Raw genomic sequence first — 14844 nt, forward strand, 5'->3', positions numbered from 1 at the left:
CGGATAAATATTCCTAAGCGTTAGGTACTACATGGCCTAGGCCAAGCGCTCACTACTCCTCGTAACGTCTCTGTCATGGCTTCCACGAGCCTTTGCTTCGTAACGGAGACAATTCCTTGTGGAAGGCAGGACGGATACGAAACAGAGAGTCAGTGGGCGCCTAGTCCAAAGCGCCACTTAAGTTTAGGGGCGCTTTATAAGTAGGAATAAACTATCATATTATTTCAATGAATATTCATTCTTATTTAAAAATCTTTTTATAACTATAGGCAGGATCGAACATCATCATTCAGAAAATTATTAATTTATATTGCAAGCTCAGACTCCACAAATTAGCGAAGGACAAAAATCTAGAAATGAAGGGTCAAGCCATCAGACTTAAATTGTCAAAGCTAATTTTTTTTTCAAGGACAATAGCTACATACCTTTAGTAGAATCATCCTTTTCATCGAAATTCCATTTACTTTTGTTTACAATTTAGAATCTCAGAATATTCCCATAACAAGCCATAACCACAAGTTCCACAACAAACCGGATAGTTATTTAAGCCTTTGACAAAATATCATTTCGCAAATATAATTTTTTGTTTTTAATTATAAGATCATCTGCTGCTTTTTATTTGGGTTTTGAAAGAATTAATTGACTTATTTAAAAATTATAAAAAAATTTTACCATATTTTAAATTATCACAGCCAAAATATTCGCGAATCACGTCAGAGTACCTAAAAGATTACAAACACGAACATGTGTGACGTGTCACGTGATGATTTTGTATTTTCTCGCCTAATCGACAGGCGTCGCTTAAACGTGGTACCACAGGAATACGGAACAAATACCGGTTGTCTGCTCGTTATCGCTCCCGTATTTAACCCCCGTAGAATCTTGGGTCTATTTCTTTATTATGTCTATGGATAGAACATTCTCCAGTTCCTTTTCGAAATACGAGCGCAAAATTAATATCGGCTGTGATTGGATAGTTTACAGGTGTATAAACTACAGTGACACCTATCGCTGCTAAAGGTTAAAAGTGAACAAATTTTAAATGTCATATTTTAGATGCCACGTTATTAAGAGAAATGTTGAACTATTTATTATTTAAAGTTATTAGTTATGAATTAATTTAATGAAATTTAAAAGAAGAGTTCAAGTTCTTCTTGGTATATGTGTTTTCCTAATAATTCTATTAGCATTTAATTTTCAAAAATTTCAAAAAGAATTTCAGGTCAGAGCTACATAGGCTTGTTTGTATATTATTCTTAAAAAAAAACACAATTTGAAAGAAACATGTTTACTTTTCAGAAGGATCCTAGCAATTTTATTTTGAAAAATGAAAGGTTGTATAAAAAAGAAGTTTTCTACAAGTCAAATGGGTCATCTAAACCAAGTTTTAAGGAAAATACCATGCCAAAAAATACGCTTGAAAAACTACAAACTCTTAATACCAAGAAGCAGAACTTTCGTGTGGCAGCAATGGTGGGTTTACAAATCAATGCCAAATTACAAGAGATGAATTTTACTGTCGATCCAAGACATAAACTAGTCATTGCAAGTGTTATCAAGGAGCTTCAAAGTGATATTAGTAGTAAATCTTACAAAAACCTAATGTTACCTTGGAAAATTGCCGAGAGATGGGTATCGGAGAATGAAATATATCCTGAAAACTCTAGGGGTCTGGGAAAAATTTTAGGCTCAATACACACTTATAAAATAATCAAGTCGGAGGTTCCAAGTAAAGGCTCGCAGCTGAAAATATTACTCACTCTTGAAGGAAATCAATCAGTCATTTTCAAACCTATGAGGTATATTTGAACCTAATGAATATCATTACACAAATAACTTTGTGTTTCGATCATTACAGACTTCCTCGCGATCATATCATACTAGAAAATCCTTACGCTGGACCTGATAGACATAACGGAGAAATTGTAGCTTTTCATTTAAATAGATTATTAGATTTCAGAAGAGTACCACTCACAGTTGGACGAAAAGTTAGTTTGACCAAAGAAATCATGCCAGTATCGAGTAAAAGTTTGCTTAAAACATTTACTCGTCACCATACTGAGGGAACTACTTGTTTTTATGGAGTGTGCCACTATTGCCGTCCTACTGATCAGGCTTGTTCTGATTCTTCGGGAATGATTGAAGGTGCCATGATTCTCTGGCTGCCTAAAAATGAGAAGTTTACTCTAAAGAAGTTACGTAATCCTTGGAGGAGAACGTACAAGAAAAATTCTACTTCCCGGTAAGCCTCTAAAATTACTCGCGCAATTTTGGCATTTTAAGTTAATAATTCTTATATTTTCCAGTTGGGAATCTGAGATTAATTATTGTCAAAGAGTAATTAAAGCTGCCCCATTTGTTAAATACAAGTCATTACTATTGGATGTGATAGACATATCCATTTTTGACTACTTAATAGGAAATGCAGATCGTCACACTTTAGAGTTATTTGCAAATAATAAGAACCCTTCATTAATATTCATTGATAATGGAAAAAGGTTGGAAGAAGGCCATATCTTGGAAAAATTTAGTTTTAGGCACTAACAGTTTTTTTATCTAGTTTTGGAAATCCATATTGGGACGAGCTAACTATACTAGCCCCATTATATCAATGTTGCAAAGTTCGCCGAAGCACCTTTGAAAAACTTTCCCTTTTTGTTGATTCATTAGCTTCATCTGTAGATGAAATTACCAGGTTTGACAAACTTTACCCGCTTTTAACCACTCCGCATTTGGAAGCTCTTGATAGAAGATTACGAATAGTTTTGGCCACAATTGAACTCTGTATTCTAAGAGACCAAGACAACGTTTTACAATAGCATATACGTACACTTTTTCTACCCTTTTTCTCTACAAATGTATTTCTATTGTTTTTAAATATTTGTTATACAAAAAAACCAAGTGCTTATTACTTTTAAAAATCCTTTATACCTTTTTTTGTTTTGCAAATTTAGAGTATTTTATAGTCACAACATAATATTACATGTACAAAATAGGTCACAGAACCTAGTGTTTAGAAACAATTTTGGATTATAGATCTTGACTTGGAAGAAACTATTACAGTAATGATTACTAAGAAAGAAATTTTTAAAATTAGAATAATTGTAATCAACTCTTAACTGTTTTTAAAGTTTGTTCCCACAGCATGTTATGTTGTTTGATCAAGTTGCGCTTCTTTATTTCAATGAACCATGTATAGTTAATTTTGGTAAATTTTCAAGAACTGATTTAATTTCCAATTTGTAGGAGAAAATAAATGTTTCCAGAATAATTTGCTGTTTAATTTTTATTATATATTATTTTCATTATTAACCTTTTCATATTTACACCTAATTAATAAAAGGCAATGAAGAAACAACAATTTTTTCTTATTCTTTCATTTCATTTTAACTTTCACCATGTTCTCTACGGATAAAATTTCATTGTTTTAATACTTAAATTTCCGGCTCAAATCTAATGGAACGCGAAATTGTTGACAATTCATCTAACAAAGTCTCATAACGATAGGCAACTCTGATATCAGGCACGTTAGTTCGCGATATATCATTTCCAGCGACTCCTTCCTTAGTATAATGAGGACCTAACCAATACTGCTTAACCTAAAATATTTCAAAAATTAAGAACCTTTAATATTAAATGAGTTGAAAGAAGTTTACTTTGTGTGGAAATCCTGACATAGTCACACTATTTCTAGCTAATTCGCACATATCGCAACTGCTCAATTTCCAAACTTGGGCTGCTATGCTGTATTCTTCCATTAGTGGTTCCTATTTAAATATGACATTACATGATAGTCATATTCAGTTAAAAAATTGAGCTTACCTTAGTGAAATGAAATTGTAGAGGATCATCCGAGGATAAGGAAACGCACAGACCCCTTGCCAAATACTCTGGTAATGGGTTGCGGTGATAATTGAGGAAGAGCGAGTTATTACTCAAAGGAGACATGGCGATTCCAATTTGGGCCAAATAATACAGATACTGCAGCACTGGAACCTTTCTAAGCATTAGCCCATGAGAAATATTTTCACTCAATAAGAACCCTCCAACTAAATGTTGAACATGACCAGCCTCTCCACAGTGGGGCCTCAAATCAAAGATATTTAATCCTCTTTCACTAGAGAAGGGTTTTTCTAGGTCAGTTTGCGGAAGAGTTATTAATAATTTGAAAACGTACCTTCTGAAGTGATTAAGAACGCAAATATTAGCGTACATATAATACAAGTAATAATTATAGGGAGGATTCTCTTTGTCCATCCACTGACTTGGTAGTGGAATATCTTTCCCAAAAATTGGATTTTTCTCAGGTTTGGACTCATCATCGACAGAATCGAACCCAGTTACCTAACACAAAATATGTAAAGCTTAATTATTTCATATAAATCTACAGCAGTAAATTTAAAATGTCTTGCATATTGTAAGAAAAGGAAAAGTTCCGGGTGACTAGACGGGTTATTCGTAACTTCAAACAATGGTATGAAGATATTTTCTAATATTTCTTCAAATTTCCCAACAATTTTATTCGACTTGAAGATGTCACTGTTTGAAAATGAAAGTCAGTTGGTATTTACCATTAATTACTTCATTTACTTGTACAATATATGTATATGAAAATTACTCACTAAAGTCTAGGAACTTGAATAAGCCACCTAACATTGTCCGAGTAGACGTCGCAATTAACAGCCCATTTGGCTAAACTGTCCCAATCATCGCGACTTTTTCCATAGATTGAAATGCGAAGTTCAGAATTCTGATATTTACTTTCTTCTAAATCAAACATAACTTCCTGTAGTAATAAGTAAATATATGGTTAATTTAATTTGAAATTGCTACTAGAATTGTGACAGATATTACCTTAAGAATCTCGCCAAAATATTTCCCATTGATATAATTATCAGTCTTCAAAAAAATCTCCCTTAATCTACTCTCTCCAATGGGATTATATTTGGAGTTAAACTTATCGAAACGGTGAAAAGTATTTCTATCCTAAATGGAGGAAAATCAAAGTTTTTTGAAGAGGTTTATTACCACGAAGAGATAACATTTTTAATCTTACAGCGTGTACATCTAACATATCTACACTGAGATCATAAGCTGTAACGTTTAAGTCAGCAAAAACCTTGATGAAATGAAAATAATAAACATTTAAAAATAATTTGGAGCTTAAAGGGATCCCTCACTCACAACAGGGGAAGGCATAGGGGTCACAAAAAAACTGGTTTTGAAGCACACTGCAAGTCTGGATTTTATGTTACCCCTATGCCTCCCCCTGTTGTGAGTGATGGATCCCTTTAACATTGTGTGAAAGTATCTAACTTGTTCCAAAGTTAAAGGTTCTTTGCTTTTGTTTAAGCATACTAGATCCTTTGGGCTTTTCTTAATAGTTTTCTTAATAAAACGAAGTAAATGCTTTTGATTCATGCAAGAAGCCGCATGTACGTGAGTGTCCACCTATGTTAAAACAAGAAAATTGTTAAAAAGTTAAAATTAAACACCAAAACATTACTATTTACTTTTCTGATATTATAAAAATCTCGGTGGGCCACAGATTTTTGCGCTGTTAGTTCTCTCATTTCATTGAGAAGAACATGTAACTGATATTTGGAAGATAAATAGCAGAGACGACGATAACAGAAAGATTTGCTATTAGGAAAAAAAATCTTTATAGTAACAAAAAAATATTTGCCGCGCGTTCACTGAAAACAATATTATTCTCAAAGGCGCGCATATGCCAGAAAAACCCATTCCTAAGCGCGAACATCCGAAGATCTCGACTTGGAAAAGCGTACATGGAAGAAAAATCTCAATAGACACGTGCATGCAAGAAAAAGCTCTCCATAGCCGCGTGCATGCAAGAAAAAGCTTTCCATAGACGCATGCATACAAGAAAAAGCTCTCCATAGACGCATGCATGCAAGAAAAAGCTCTCCATAGCCGCATGCATGCAAGAAAAAGCTTTCCATAGACGCGTGCATGCAAGAAAAAGCTCTCCATAGACGCGTACATGCAAGAAAAGCTCTCCATAGCCGCGTGCATACAAGAAAAAGCTCTCCATAGACGCGTGCATGCAAGAATAAGCTCTCCATAGACGTGTGCATGCAAGAATAAGCTCTCCATAGCCGCGTGCATGCAAGAAAAGCCCTCCATCGATGAGTGTATGCAAGAAAAAGCTCTCCATAGACGCGTGTATGCAAGAAAAAACTCATGAAGCGAGACCACGCATAAACTGCTGGAGTTTCGTCTGCTAAACTGACAATTTTGTCAAAGCAAAAAAATGCGTCAGTGAATTTCTAGACGCGATTCAACGCAAGTCCTTCACTACGAGTTCATAAGCGTTAAAGAAAACCTTATTTAACCTCATCAACTTATCGACCCAGAAATCCTTACAGGGCAGTCCTTAAACTACAGACTAACAAGTAACAACACCCATTCCATTTCGATAAAATATGAAACACTAGTACAATCATGGACAAAGGTTTCTGGACACTGTTTTTCAAATATTATTAAGACTGCTTATAGTAGAAAGTCGAATGATACCTTTTTCGAAAGGTTAAAAAACGGAGAATAATTTGGCTATTTTCATTTTTTTAAATGTGAAGAAATATTTGACCAAGGCTTAAAAAACTAAAACATTGCCTTTTCAACCAATAGAAATTCGAGATATTCGAACACTAATCGACGCGCGGAATTGTTCCCTTTCCATAACCGGTTTCGGTTTCAAAATCGGACAAGTGGTTCCGGAAATATTGAAGAAAAACCAAAACCAAAAAACCAAGTTTTTTAAGCAAATTAAAGTCAGTTTTAGTTGGGAGCAAGGAATCGCATGACGCCCCGGTTATACGATTTTTTTGAGTTTTTGACGGTGTTTTACGATATTTCTTCGTAGTTTTTTCGGAATTTTAGGATATTGAAAAAGCTATAAAATATGATTTTCAATATTTCCGGAACCACTTGTCCGATTTTGAAACCGAAACCGGTTATGCACGAATTTCTATTGGTTGAAAAGGCGATATTTTAGTTTTTTAAGCCTTGGTCAAATATTTCTTCACATTTAAAAAAATGAAAATAGCCAAATTATTCTCCGTTTTTTAACCTTTCCAAAAAGGTATCATTCGACTTTCTACTATAAGCAGTCTTAAAAATATTGGAAAAACAAAATGTCCAGAAACCTTTGTCCGGGACTGTACCTTTAAAGGGAATATAACCTCTGGTATTTCTGTCGCCCTAAGAGGGTTCCAATATTTTCCGCTGCCTCCCATGGCTTTTCACTTGCGGGGTTGATAATCGCTGATTGTGATGTGAATAAAGGAAATTGATGGGGTCTTCCATAAAGAACGCGTTGGAGGTTCTATTCCCTTTAAGGATTTCTCGGTGTAGGATTAGTTAAAGGTTACCACCGGCGTTTGCGCGTAAAATTTCGGCATATATCCAGCCCTGGAGCGCGAGTTTCTTCGGCTACGCCATTTGGGTAGAAGTGACCGTATTTCAAACGGCGGTGTGGACCTTCAATGGGCACCTTTGTGAATAGTGGATTAATTAAACGCGTAACCTTACAGTGGTCCATCAACAATCATGGCGCACATGAGGGTCATATCAGTAATGAAAGTAGAAAGTAAGGGATATTTGTAATCAACTTTTTTCCCCTCCTGCATGTCCTCTTTGCTCTTGAAGACTTGGACGACTCCCTTCTCCATCGTGATGCTCCAGTTCAGATCCGGAGGGAACTGCGACTCCCACGGCTTCTCGACCGTCGGTGGAGAATGATAAGGGTGGTCTGTGAATAAGTCATTATTGTCATTTCAACTCTTTCAAAATTCGAAATTAAACGAATCATCTCGTCAAATTCCTGTTAGTTTGTTAATTCCAAACGTGTAATTGGTTAGAAACTACGCATCGTAAATTTGAAAATATTTAGTTTTTAAGTATACTAGTTCTAATATAGTTAACGTTAATGTTAACAAAATTATATCGTAAATAAAAATTTCAAAATGTGTAAAAGCTACTATGGAAGGTTCAAAAAATATTTCCGGAAAAAAATCCATGCACAAAGATTTCTAGTATAGCAGTACCTTTAAGTTTAAAGGCTTTTTTCAGCATGAATTTACGCCCTTTAATTGGAAACATGGCAGAAGCGAAAAAAAAAATGCAAAAAACGAAAATAATAAAATTTGCTAAGCATTAAGAGAAATAAAAGTTAAAAACATAAACTGATATTGGCGAGTATTATACAACTTAATTAATGTCTTCCCCAGATTCTTAAATCGTGAAATGAAATATGATAACATCGGTAGAGTATAGATTATCGTCTCACCATCGGCGTTGATATTAGAAGGGCTACCTCCGTTGACCGGCACGTCTCTGGGCACTCCGTTGTAGCCTTCCTCGATGGACTGGATGAACCGCGAAGTGACAGCGGGGAAGGACTGGTGCGAAAAAGCCATGTAAGACTCTCTGAGCTTCAACGCTTGCATCAACAACTGGGACGCTTGTTTCAAGTCTTCCAAAGGAACCTATCGCGACGACATCGTTAATATACGACCCTGGATAAAAACGCCAAGAACGGACAAACCCCGGAATTATCTTCGCCGCTGATGGAGACTCTTTGGAAATTTGGAACAATGTCATATTCGTCAAACTGCAAAACGACCTGTTCGTCATCAGCCACGGACACCGGGTCTTCGTAAAAGCTCCGTTTATCTTCGAGTTCCTTAATAACTCTATAAAAATACATAACTTGAGAGCTCGGCGACTCGGAGGTGACTAAAGACCGTTCGGAAATAAAGGGACATCTATCAAGACTCTTACACAAAGATACTGGAAGAGGTAACAGTTGGGAAATCAATAAGGGAAAAGACGAGACGCGAAGCAAACTCACTTTTCGTCCTTCTCTTTGCTACTTTAGCGAGCGCATTAAAGATATAATGGTTACAATTTAAACAATCGTCATTTCAGTATTCGTATGCCTGAATGGGGCGATTGAAGACCGGGTCACGTTGCAAACTCGAGAATCAATTTTAATTTAAACGTGACGCAATCTCCTATCGCGTCCGCTTATTTAAATGGCTGCGACGTTTGGATACGATGGGGCGCGTGTGCATTGGAACGGGATGTCGTTTCTTCAACGGTGTCCCGTTCCGAGCCGCGTCTTTCGCTCGTTATTTACTTTTACCGCGAATTGTCCTTAAACGACGCTTTACCTGGAAGACAACTGTTTCTGAATGGCTTTGCGGGTCTCGATGAGTTCGATGGGGAAGTGAGGAACTTCGTACGGGGCCGAAATTTCGTTACTCATCATTTTATCCTGGCTGTGATTGTAAATGGTTTCGGCCACTTTGTGGTAAGTCTTGCTAACTTCGGGTTCCAAGATATCAGGAACCTGGTAGACCAAACTACCCACTGGTGAGTCGCTACCTGCGTATATTCGAAATGGAAACAAATTAGTTTTGAGACTCTTGACTAATGTGGTGGATTTTGTAGATTTTGAGGCTAAAAGAACTAAATCGTAAAGATATCATTTGTTCAAAATGGCATATGGAAAGTCAGTGATGAAATTACCTTACGATTGCTATATTATTTACTTCGACTCTAATAAATTTATATTCCCTTCTATCTAATGCCTCTGATATTTGTAGAGGTTAATGGTAATAGTGAGTGTAGGGAGCTGTTGGCTCGCGTGGCACGTAGGGCTTGCCACCACCCTCCTATAGGCATTGTAACCCGGCCACCGGTTTAAAGGCATTAAAAGTCGCTCGATGGCTTGGGCCTAAGGTACTGCCCTGGGTTACTTGGGTATAAGCCTAGCTGATGATGATGATTATTATTATTTCATATATGATTAGACACTAATTTATTTTGAAAAATATATTCTGCTGTACGAGCAGGAATTCTTGCAAGAACTTTATTTTAAATGCAGGGTCGGTTGGTATTTTTACAATAACGAACTTTCCAGAATATACAAATTTATCGCCAATTAAGATGACGCACCCCTGTTTAAAATGCAACAAATCCAATTTCAAAATATCCCAGCTATATATGTTTGAGCAACAATCATTTCCTCGCAAGATAAGGTGACTAATTCGCCTTCAAAGCGTGTTCTCGGAAGTAATCCGTTGCTTGTTTCTCGATAATCTCGGATGATTTGCCAATTTAAGTTTTATATTTCATCTTGTCATAAGTTCCGACTCATTCCTCGCGAATTGAAATTCGAGAACGTATCCGTTAATGCGGTTCAAAGGTTAATATTGGGCTTGGACCAATCAGATAAACAACTTATTTTTAACGATATTTTCTAAGCAACGACACTGAAGAAAAACGCAAAATGAGCTTAGAAACACCGAGGGGAAATCATGCCAAAACCGATATAGAAAAATGGAAAAAGTTTTATAATATTACTTTATTTAACCTAAGCATCATCCATCTTTCGATAATTTACTTTTAAAGCTAATTTAAAATACCACTGCAATAAAAAAAATCTCTTAGAAACACAGGGGGGGTATCATGCCAAAACCAATATAGAAAATTGCCAAAAAAATATTTTTAAAAACTATTTCTTAATTTACCCGAAGCATCATCCATCTTTTGATAGTTTGCTTTTTAAACCAATTTAACTCTAACAATTTAGAATAAGCGCACTTCTAGAATCATTCAACTCTCGCGCGACAATGACTTCTAAAACAATGAAACGAAACTATTGCAACACGAGCGAAAAACCTTTTTCAGGGTAGACTCGTGTTATTTTCTCTTTAGTAATTAGAGAGAAAAGCAGCAGTCCTCTTGCCAAAATCGTGGTATAACGCAACTCAGTCTGGCGCCTCGAAACCACGACGTTCGGAAATTGTTTACAAAGAATGAGGCTTTCGCGAAAGACTTTTCGTCCTTTCGGGGGGGGGCTATATAATGTATGCGCGAATAGAGAAGACGCCATACACATACTTGAAAACGTACTTAAAACTTTAACGCTTACAAAAATGTAAGGTAGGCTTCCTAAGGAACATCAAGGTTCGCGGATAATCGCTATTTTTAGCATCGTCTTCGGAGGACGATCATTTGCCTCCACGCGAGAAGATGACGCCTTTCAAAAGCTACACCGAGTCAGGGGAAAAGTTTCATTAAAAATTGTTGATTCGTCAGTTTGGAATAAAATTAAAAACGGTCAGAATGCGGATGGTGCTAGGCGCTAATCGTTATCGTAGCGTCAAGATGGGATTCAACATTTCTTCCTTCGAGTTTTTTAACAAGTTATACCAGAAGTATATAAGAAGAAGCGTTCATCTTCCTGCATTGTTCATTTTACTAACTAGCTGATTTTTCAAAACACGTTTTGGGGGAAATTCGTTATTATAGTGATTATATAAAACTATATCATCGGAAAAATTATAGTTTTTACATAATACATCTGTAGGTAGAGCATACGTTTAAAGTCACGTTATCTTCTTCACGTATATATACTAAAAGATGTCTCGAGAATGTTAACACACCTTAGGTGAACTTGAGAGTAGGTTTTACAGCTTCGGTGTGATATATAATCTTTGTCGCGCCGTCCTTTTTGATGCGAAAATTCCTTTTAGTCAAAAGCGAGGGGTCGGACATTTATCAAAATCCCGTACACTTTGTCTAAAATCGCAAAATCTTTTAACTCTCTCTATGGTAAATTAACATTGAAATCCCAAAATCACTTCAAAAAGTAATGATAAAATCGTCAAAATCTCTACGAAATCCCGAAACCCCGTACAAAATAATGGCAAGTGTTCGACCCGCGGTCAAAAGTGTATTTATGAATTTCGCGGCTTACCGAAATTATTATTGTATTGTGTGAAATTGGCATTCTTCGTTATATTTGAGTTACGATTTTTTATCGCTAGAAGTGCTTATCGTTTCACGTCACTTTACAGTCGACTACCTGACAAGAAACATTAGTATAAACTTATGAGCAGACACGGCGGTAAATTTTGGTCAGTTAAACGGCGGACGCCTCCTCGGTTTGTGGCCCAATGAAAACTGTCTCAAAACACGTTTCTATTTTACTTGCTAGTAAAATATAAATGATATATTTCTGGTTATATTTAAAATTACCCCCCGCGAAAATCAACTGGAAATTTAACGTCATATTTCGAGGCAATAGAAACATCTAAGGTAAGTTAGGTTTTCAGAATACGGGTTCTTCGACTAATGGTGAATTCGCGTGTTGAGAAAATCATCTCGCGGCCATCGTTTTATTGTTAAAAAAGGAAAAGTTCCTCGCTACTTTGAAAGGATTCGCCGAAGAAGGACCTCCCTCAATTATGTATCAACGAGTTCGAGAAGAAGCGTTTACAAAAAAGTTCCTTCCATTTCAGCAGCCAGCGGAAGAGAAGCTAAATACGACATTATCCATCATTATCCAATATAATGTGTCGCTTTCGACGAGGAAGCGCTCGTCACTTATCTAACCCATAAGGAAGAAACACGTTACCATGGTAACTCAATGGCTATGCCAAGGTCCATTGTACGAGAGTTCCGTAACGGTAAATTTGTTAATTACAATTTCTCCATTTCTTCAAACGTCTTATTTGCTTTTCGTTTTGAAGCGCGATTTAAATGAATTTGGTCTTGCGGAAAATACGCAGAGTTGACCATGACTACTAGTTATTTTCTATTTCCGCTCTCCAAACAAAGAAATTAAATACGTCAGTGAAATGACACCGAAATTCGAACTGCCAAACAGGCGCGGATGGGTTTGCAGTGTCTCAGGTTACAAATAAAACGCTTAATTTGAAAATATGATCAGTCACCATCACTCGTAAATGAACCCCTAGGCGCCTCAAATTTCATTTCCGTTGTTTTAAAATTTGTTTTCATACTTCAAAATTATATCTTGCTACCAATTATTTCAGTTCGAACCATATTAAATCTGTCTCAAGTGTAAATAAAAACAAGGCAAACTTGGTTTGGAAATCTTCAAATAACACCCCAGAATATCTCGCGATGAACACTCCAGCAAACATTTTTACAAATTCAACAACATCGAACGGTTTATAAGCGCGCCACCTAATTCAAAGGTGAAATTAAATAGATGTATATTCAAACGCCATATGGAAGCGCGCTAATAAATTGCTCCAGGAACGGAGCAATAACCCAAAACGGCAGGCAACTAAATAAAGCTCGCTGAAAACTAAATGTTAGAAAACGTTCGCCCAGCAACTCGCTGCGCTACAACTAAGAGCATTAGAAGGCGAAGAACTAATCCAATTAAAGTCTTAAATAGAAGGAAAGTAGTTGGAAGGTTAAAACAGCCGCGATATATTTGAACTGATTAAATATCCGATCGGAAAAAAGCAATCTTACCCAGTCGAAATGCGGGCCACTTTTAATAATTTACTGAGAGAGAGATTTCTGAGCCAAGCCTTCCATAAAACTAGTTTCCGGGGAAATGAACATTTTTTGGGGAACTCACCGTTTCGAAATTTTTGACTGGGTAAATTTAGAAAGTAAACGAACCAATAACTACTTCGAAAACTAAGTTGATTCCCTTCCCCCCACCCTCCCGAACTTTAAAAACAAAACTTTCGTTTTTAAGGGCTAGATGAATTATTACTATTCGCGCGATTTGAGTTGCAAATAAATTCCTTGACGTAAGAAGCTTTCGATACTCGTTGGAATTAATTTGAACTTCTTTTCGGTGGCCTTGAAAGCGTTTAAATCGTGTCAGTTTTCCCTACTTTAACACACGCTTATCAGTGGACATCAATCATGCTATAGGTCATCAAACGTGTTTACCATAATTTTTTTTTGCTTCATTTCTCATTACTTCGTAGACGGAATTTTAGGCTTAGTTTCTGTAAATATGACGAGCAAACTCACCTTTTGACTTTCTACGCTCCGAATTCATAGTTGCCATTAGAAGCTCAAGCCTAAATCCATTAGCCTGCACCACGTTTTACAAGAATGTTGACTATGTTAACTCGTACGTCACTATTCTATAATTATTTTATACAGCGCGGAGGCTGGTTCTTTATCCTAGGAAGTTACGTACGCATCTCAGCCTATATAACTGGCGGTGTTATCACACACGTCTAACTCACGCTCTTTTTCCTCCCCATCGCATCCCCTTTTTGTCCCAAGGATGTTAGAAAGTTTCATACGCAATAGGAAAGTATACGCTTAAAACAATCCTACGATAGGATGATAACTAGGTCTTATGATAAGAAACTAGGAAAGAGTCTCTCTCGCCGTAAACTGGTAATTAACTAGGGAAAGAGGTCTTTAATACCCCTGAAACGTATGGTTTCCCTCCCAACTTGGATTAATCCAAGCTCCCAACGAGCCTTATCACTACGCTATGGCAAGGCTACGGAGAAAGGACTCGTAATTTTGTAAACAAACACTTACCGTTACTTCCATTGGCACCCATTTCCGTGTCAGAATCGGTTTCAGTTGCGTTACTACTCGTGGTCCCTGTCGGTTTCAACTCGTGCACCCTTGGTGGTATCGGAGGAGGAATATCCATGATTGATTACGAAATTATTTAAATTAATATTTAAGCCTAATGTTGCTGGTATATCGTTACTAAGGCTTAGGTCAGGCTTAGGTCAGTTCTGGAGTCTTGGTAAAATGTCTCCTCATTCGCATCGCGTATTTGAACGTTTTATGGGGTTTTTAGTTTGGCTGTAATTAATACTACTTTACCTCGTTAAAGCGAGTTATTTTTAAATTTCTTTTAGCACTAATCTAATCTAGGCCTACATTATGACATTAAGGACTTTTCGTTTGATCATTAAATTTGTCGTCTGCTTTCGATGTTTGGCGAAAGTAGCGACATCTATCTATAAAAGAATTGTAGGTAAAAATAGGTCAGATATTGCTTTA

At 36.5% G+C, this 14844-nt stretch overlaps 2 protein-coding genes across 8 annotated transcripts; one reads left to right on the forward strand and one right to left on the reverse strand.

Annotated features, from left to right (window-relative positions):
- The first annotated feature begins 1051 nt into the window (after nucleotides 1-1051).
- Nucleotides 1052-3257, forward strand: LOC149933268 (glycosaminoglycan xylosylkinase). 3 transcript variants are annotated; one of them, XM_090156958.1, is made up of 5 exons: nucleotides 1052-1157; nucleotides 1300-1799; nucleotides 1859-2242; nucleotides 2307-2498; nucleotides 2561-3255. In XM_090156958.1, the coding sequence occupies exons 2-5, from the start codon at nucleotides 1402-1404 to the stop codon at nucleotides 2817-2819; spliced, it is 1233 nt and encodes a 410-aa protein (XP_090013084.1). In that variant the 5' UTR covers nucleotides 1052-1157; nucleotides 1300-1401; the 3' UTR covers nucleotides 2820-3255. The 3 variants fall into 3 exon arrangements, with proteins under 3 accessions (XP_090013084.1, XP_090013083.1, XP_090013082.1); XM_090156957.1 differs by having other exon boundaries at nucleotides 1058-1222; nucleotides 1303-1799; nucleotides 2561-3257; XM_090156956.1 differs by having other exon boundaries at nucleotides 1058-1222; nucleotides 2561-3256.
- AMPdeam (AMP deaminase) lies at nucleotides 2942-14755 on the reverse strand. Of its 5 annotated transcripts, none has more exons than XM_090156951.1 (16): nucleotides 14368-14755; nucleotides 9198-9411; nucleotides 8570-8717; nucleotides 8312-8510; nucleotides 8070-8108; nucleotides 7555-7774; nucleotides 5514-5643; nucleotides 5317-5451; nucleotides 5057-5119; nucleotides 4855-4986; nucleotides 4623-4786; nucleotides 4413-4539; nucleotides 4178-4344; nucleotides 3823-4117; nucleotides 3657-3767; nucleotides 2942-3599 (listed from the first exon to the last, which is right to left on the reverse strand). In XM_090156951.1, exons 1-16 carry the CDS (start codon nucleotides 14483-14485, stop codon nucleotides 3435-3437), a joined length of 2427 nt encoding a protein of 808 aa, XP_090013077.1. In that variant the 5' UTR covers nucleotides 14486-14755; the 3' UTR covers nucleotides 2942-3434. The 5 variants fall into 5 exon arrangements, with proteins under 5 accessions (XP_090013077.1, XP_090013079.1, XP_090013081.1 ...); XM_090156953.1 differs by lacking the exon at nucleotides 14368-14755 and adding an exon at nucleotides 13840-14024; XM_090156955.1 differs by lacking the exon at nucleotides 14368-14755 and adding an exon at nucleotides 13324-13404.
- Nucleotides 14756-14844: the final 89 nt, after the last annotated feature.

Source organism: Leiobunum rupestre, chromosome 8 (assembly GCF_980474605.1).
Source record: "Leiobunum rupestre chromosome 8, qqLeiRupe1.1.hap1, whole genome shotgun sequence".
Taxonomy (NCBI): Eukaryota; Metazoa; Arthropoda; class Arachnida; order Opiliones; family Sclerosomatidae; genus Leiobunum; species Leiobunum rupestre.

Excerpts from the sequence above, each read along its gene's own strand:
- AMPdeam (XM_090156951.1), bottom strand. The coding sequence starts at position 14,485 with ATGGATATTCCTCCTCCGATACCACCAAGGGTGCACGAGTTGAAACCG. Across the intron at positions 8,109-8,311 it reads TTCTAATATCAACGCCGATG|GGCGTAAATTCATGCTGAAA; the intron begins GTGAGACGATAA and ends TTCCAATTAAAG. Across the intron at positions 4,118-4,177 it reads GTTCTTAATCACTTCAGAAG|TGAAAGAGGATTAAATATCT; the intron begins GTACGTTTTCAA and ends ACCCTTCTCTAG.
- LOC149933268 (XM_090156956.1), top strand. The coding sequence starts at position 1,124 with ATGAAATTTAAAAGAAGAGTTCAAGTTCTTCTTGGTATATGTGTTTTC. Across the intron at positions 2,243-2,306 it reads AAGAAAAATTCTACTTCCCG|TTGGGAATCTGAGATTAATT; the intron begins GTAAGCCTCTAA and ends TATATTTTCCAG. Across the intron at positions 2,499-2,560 it reads TTCATTGATAATGGAAAAAG|TTTTGGAAATCCATATTGGG; the intron begins GTTGGAAGAAGG and ends TTTTTTATCTAG.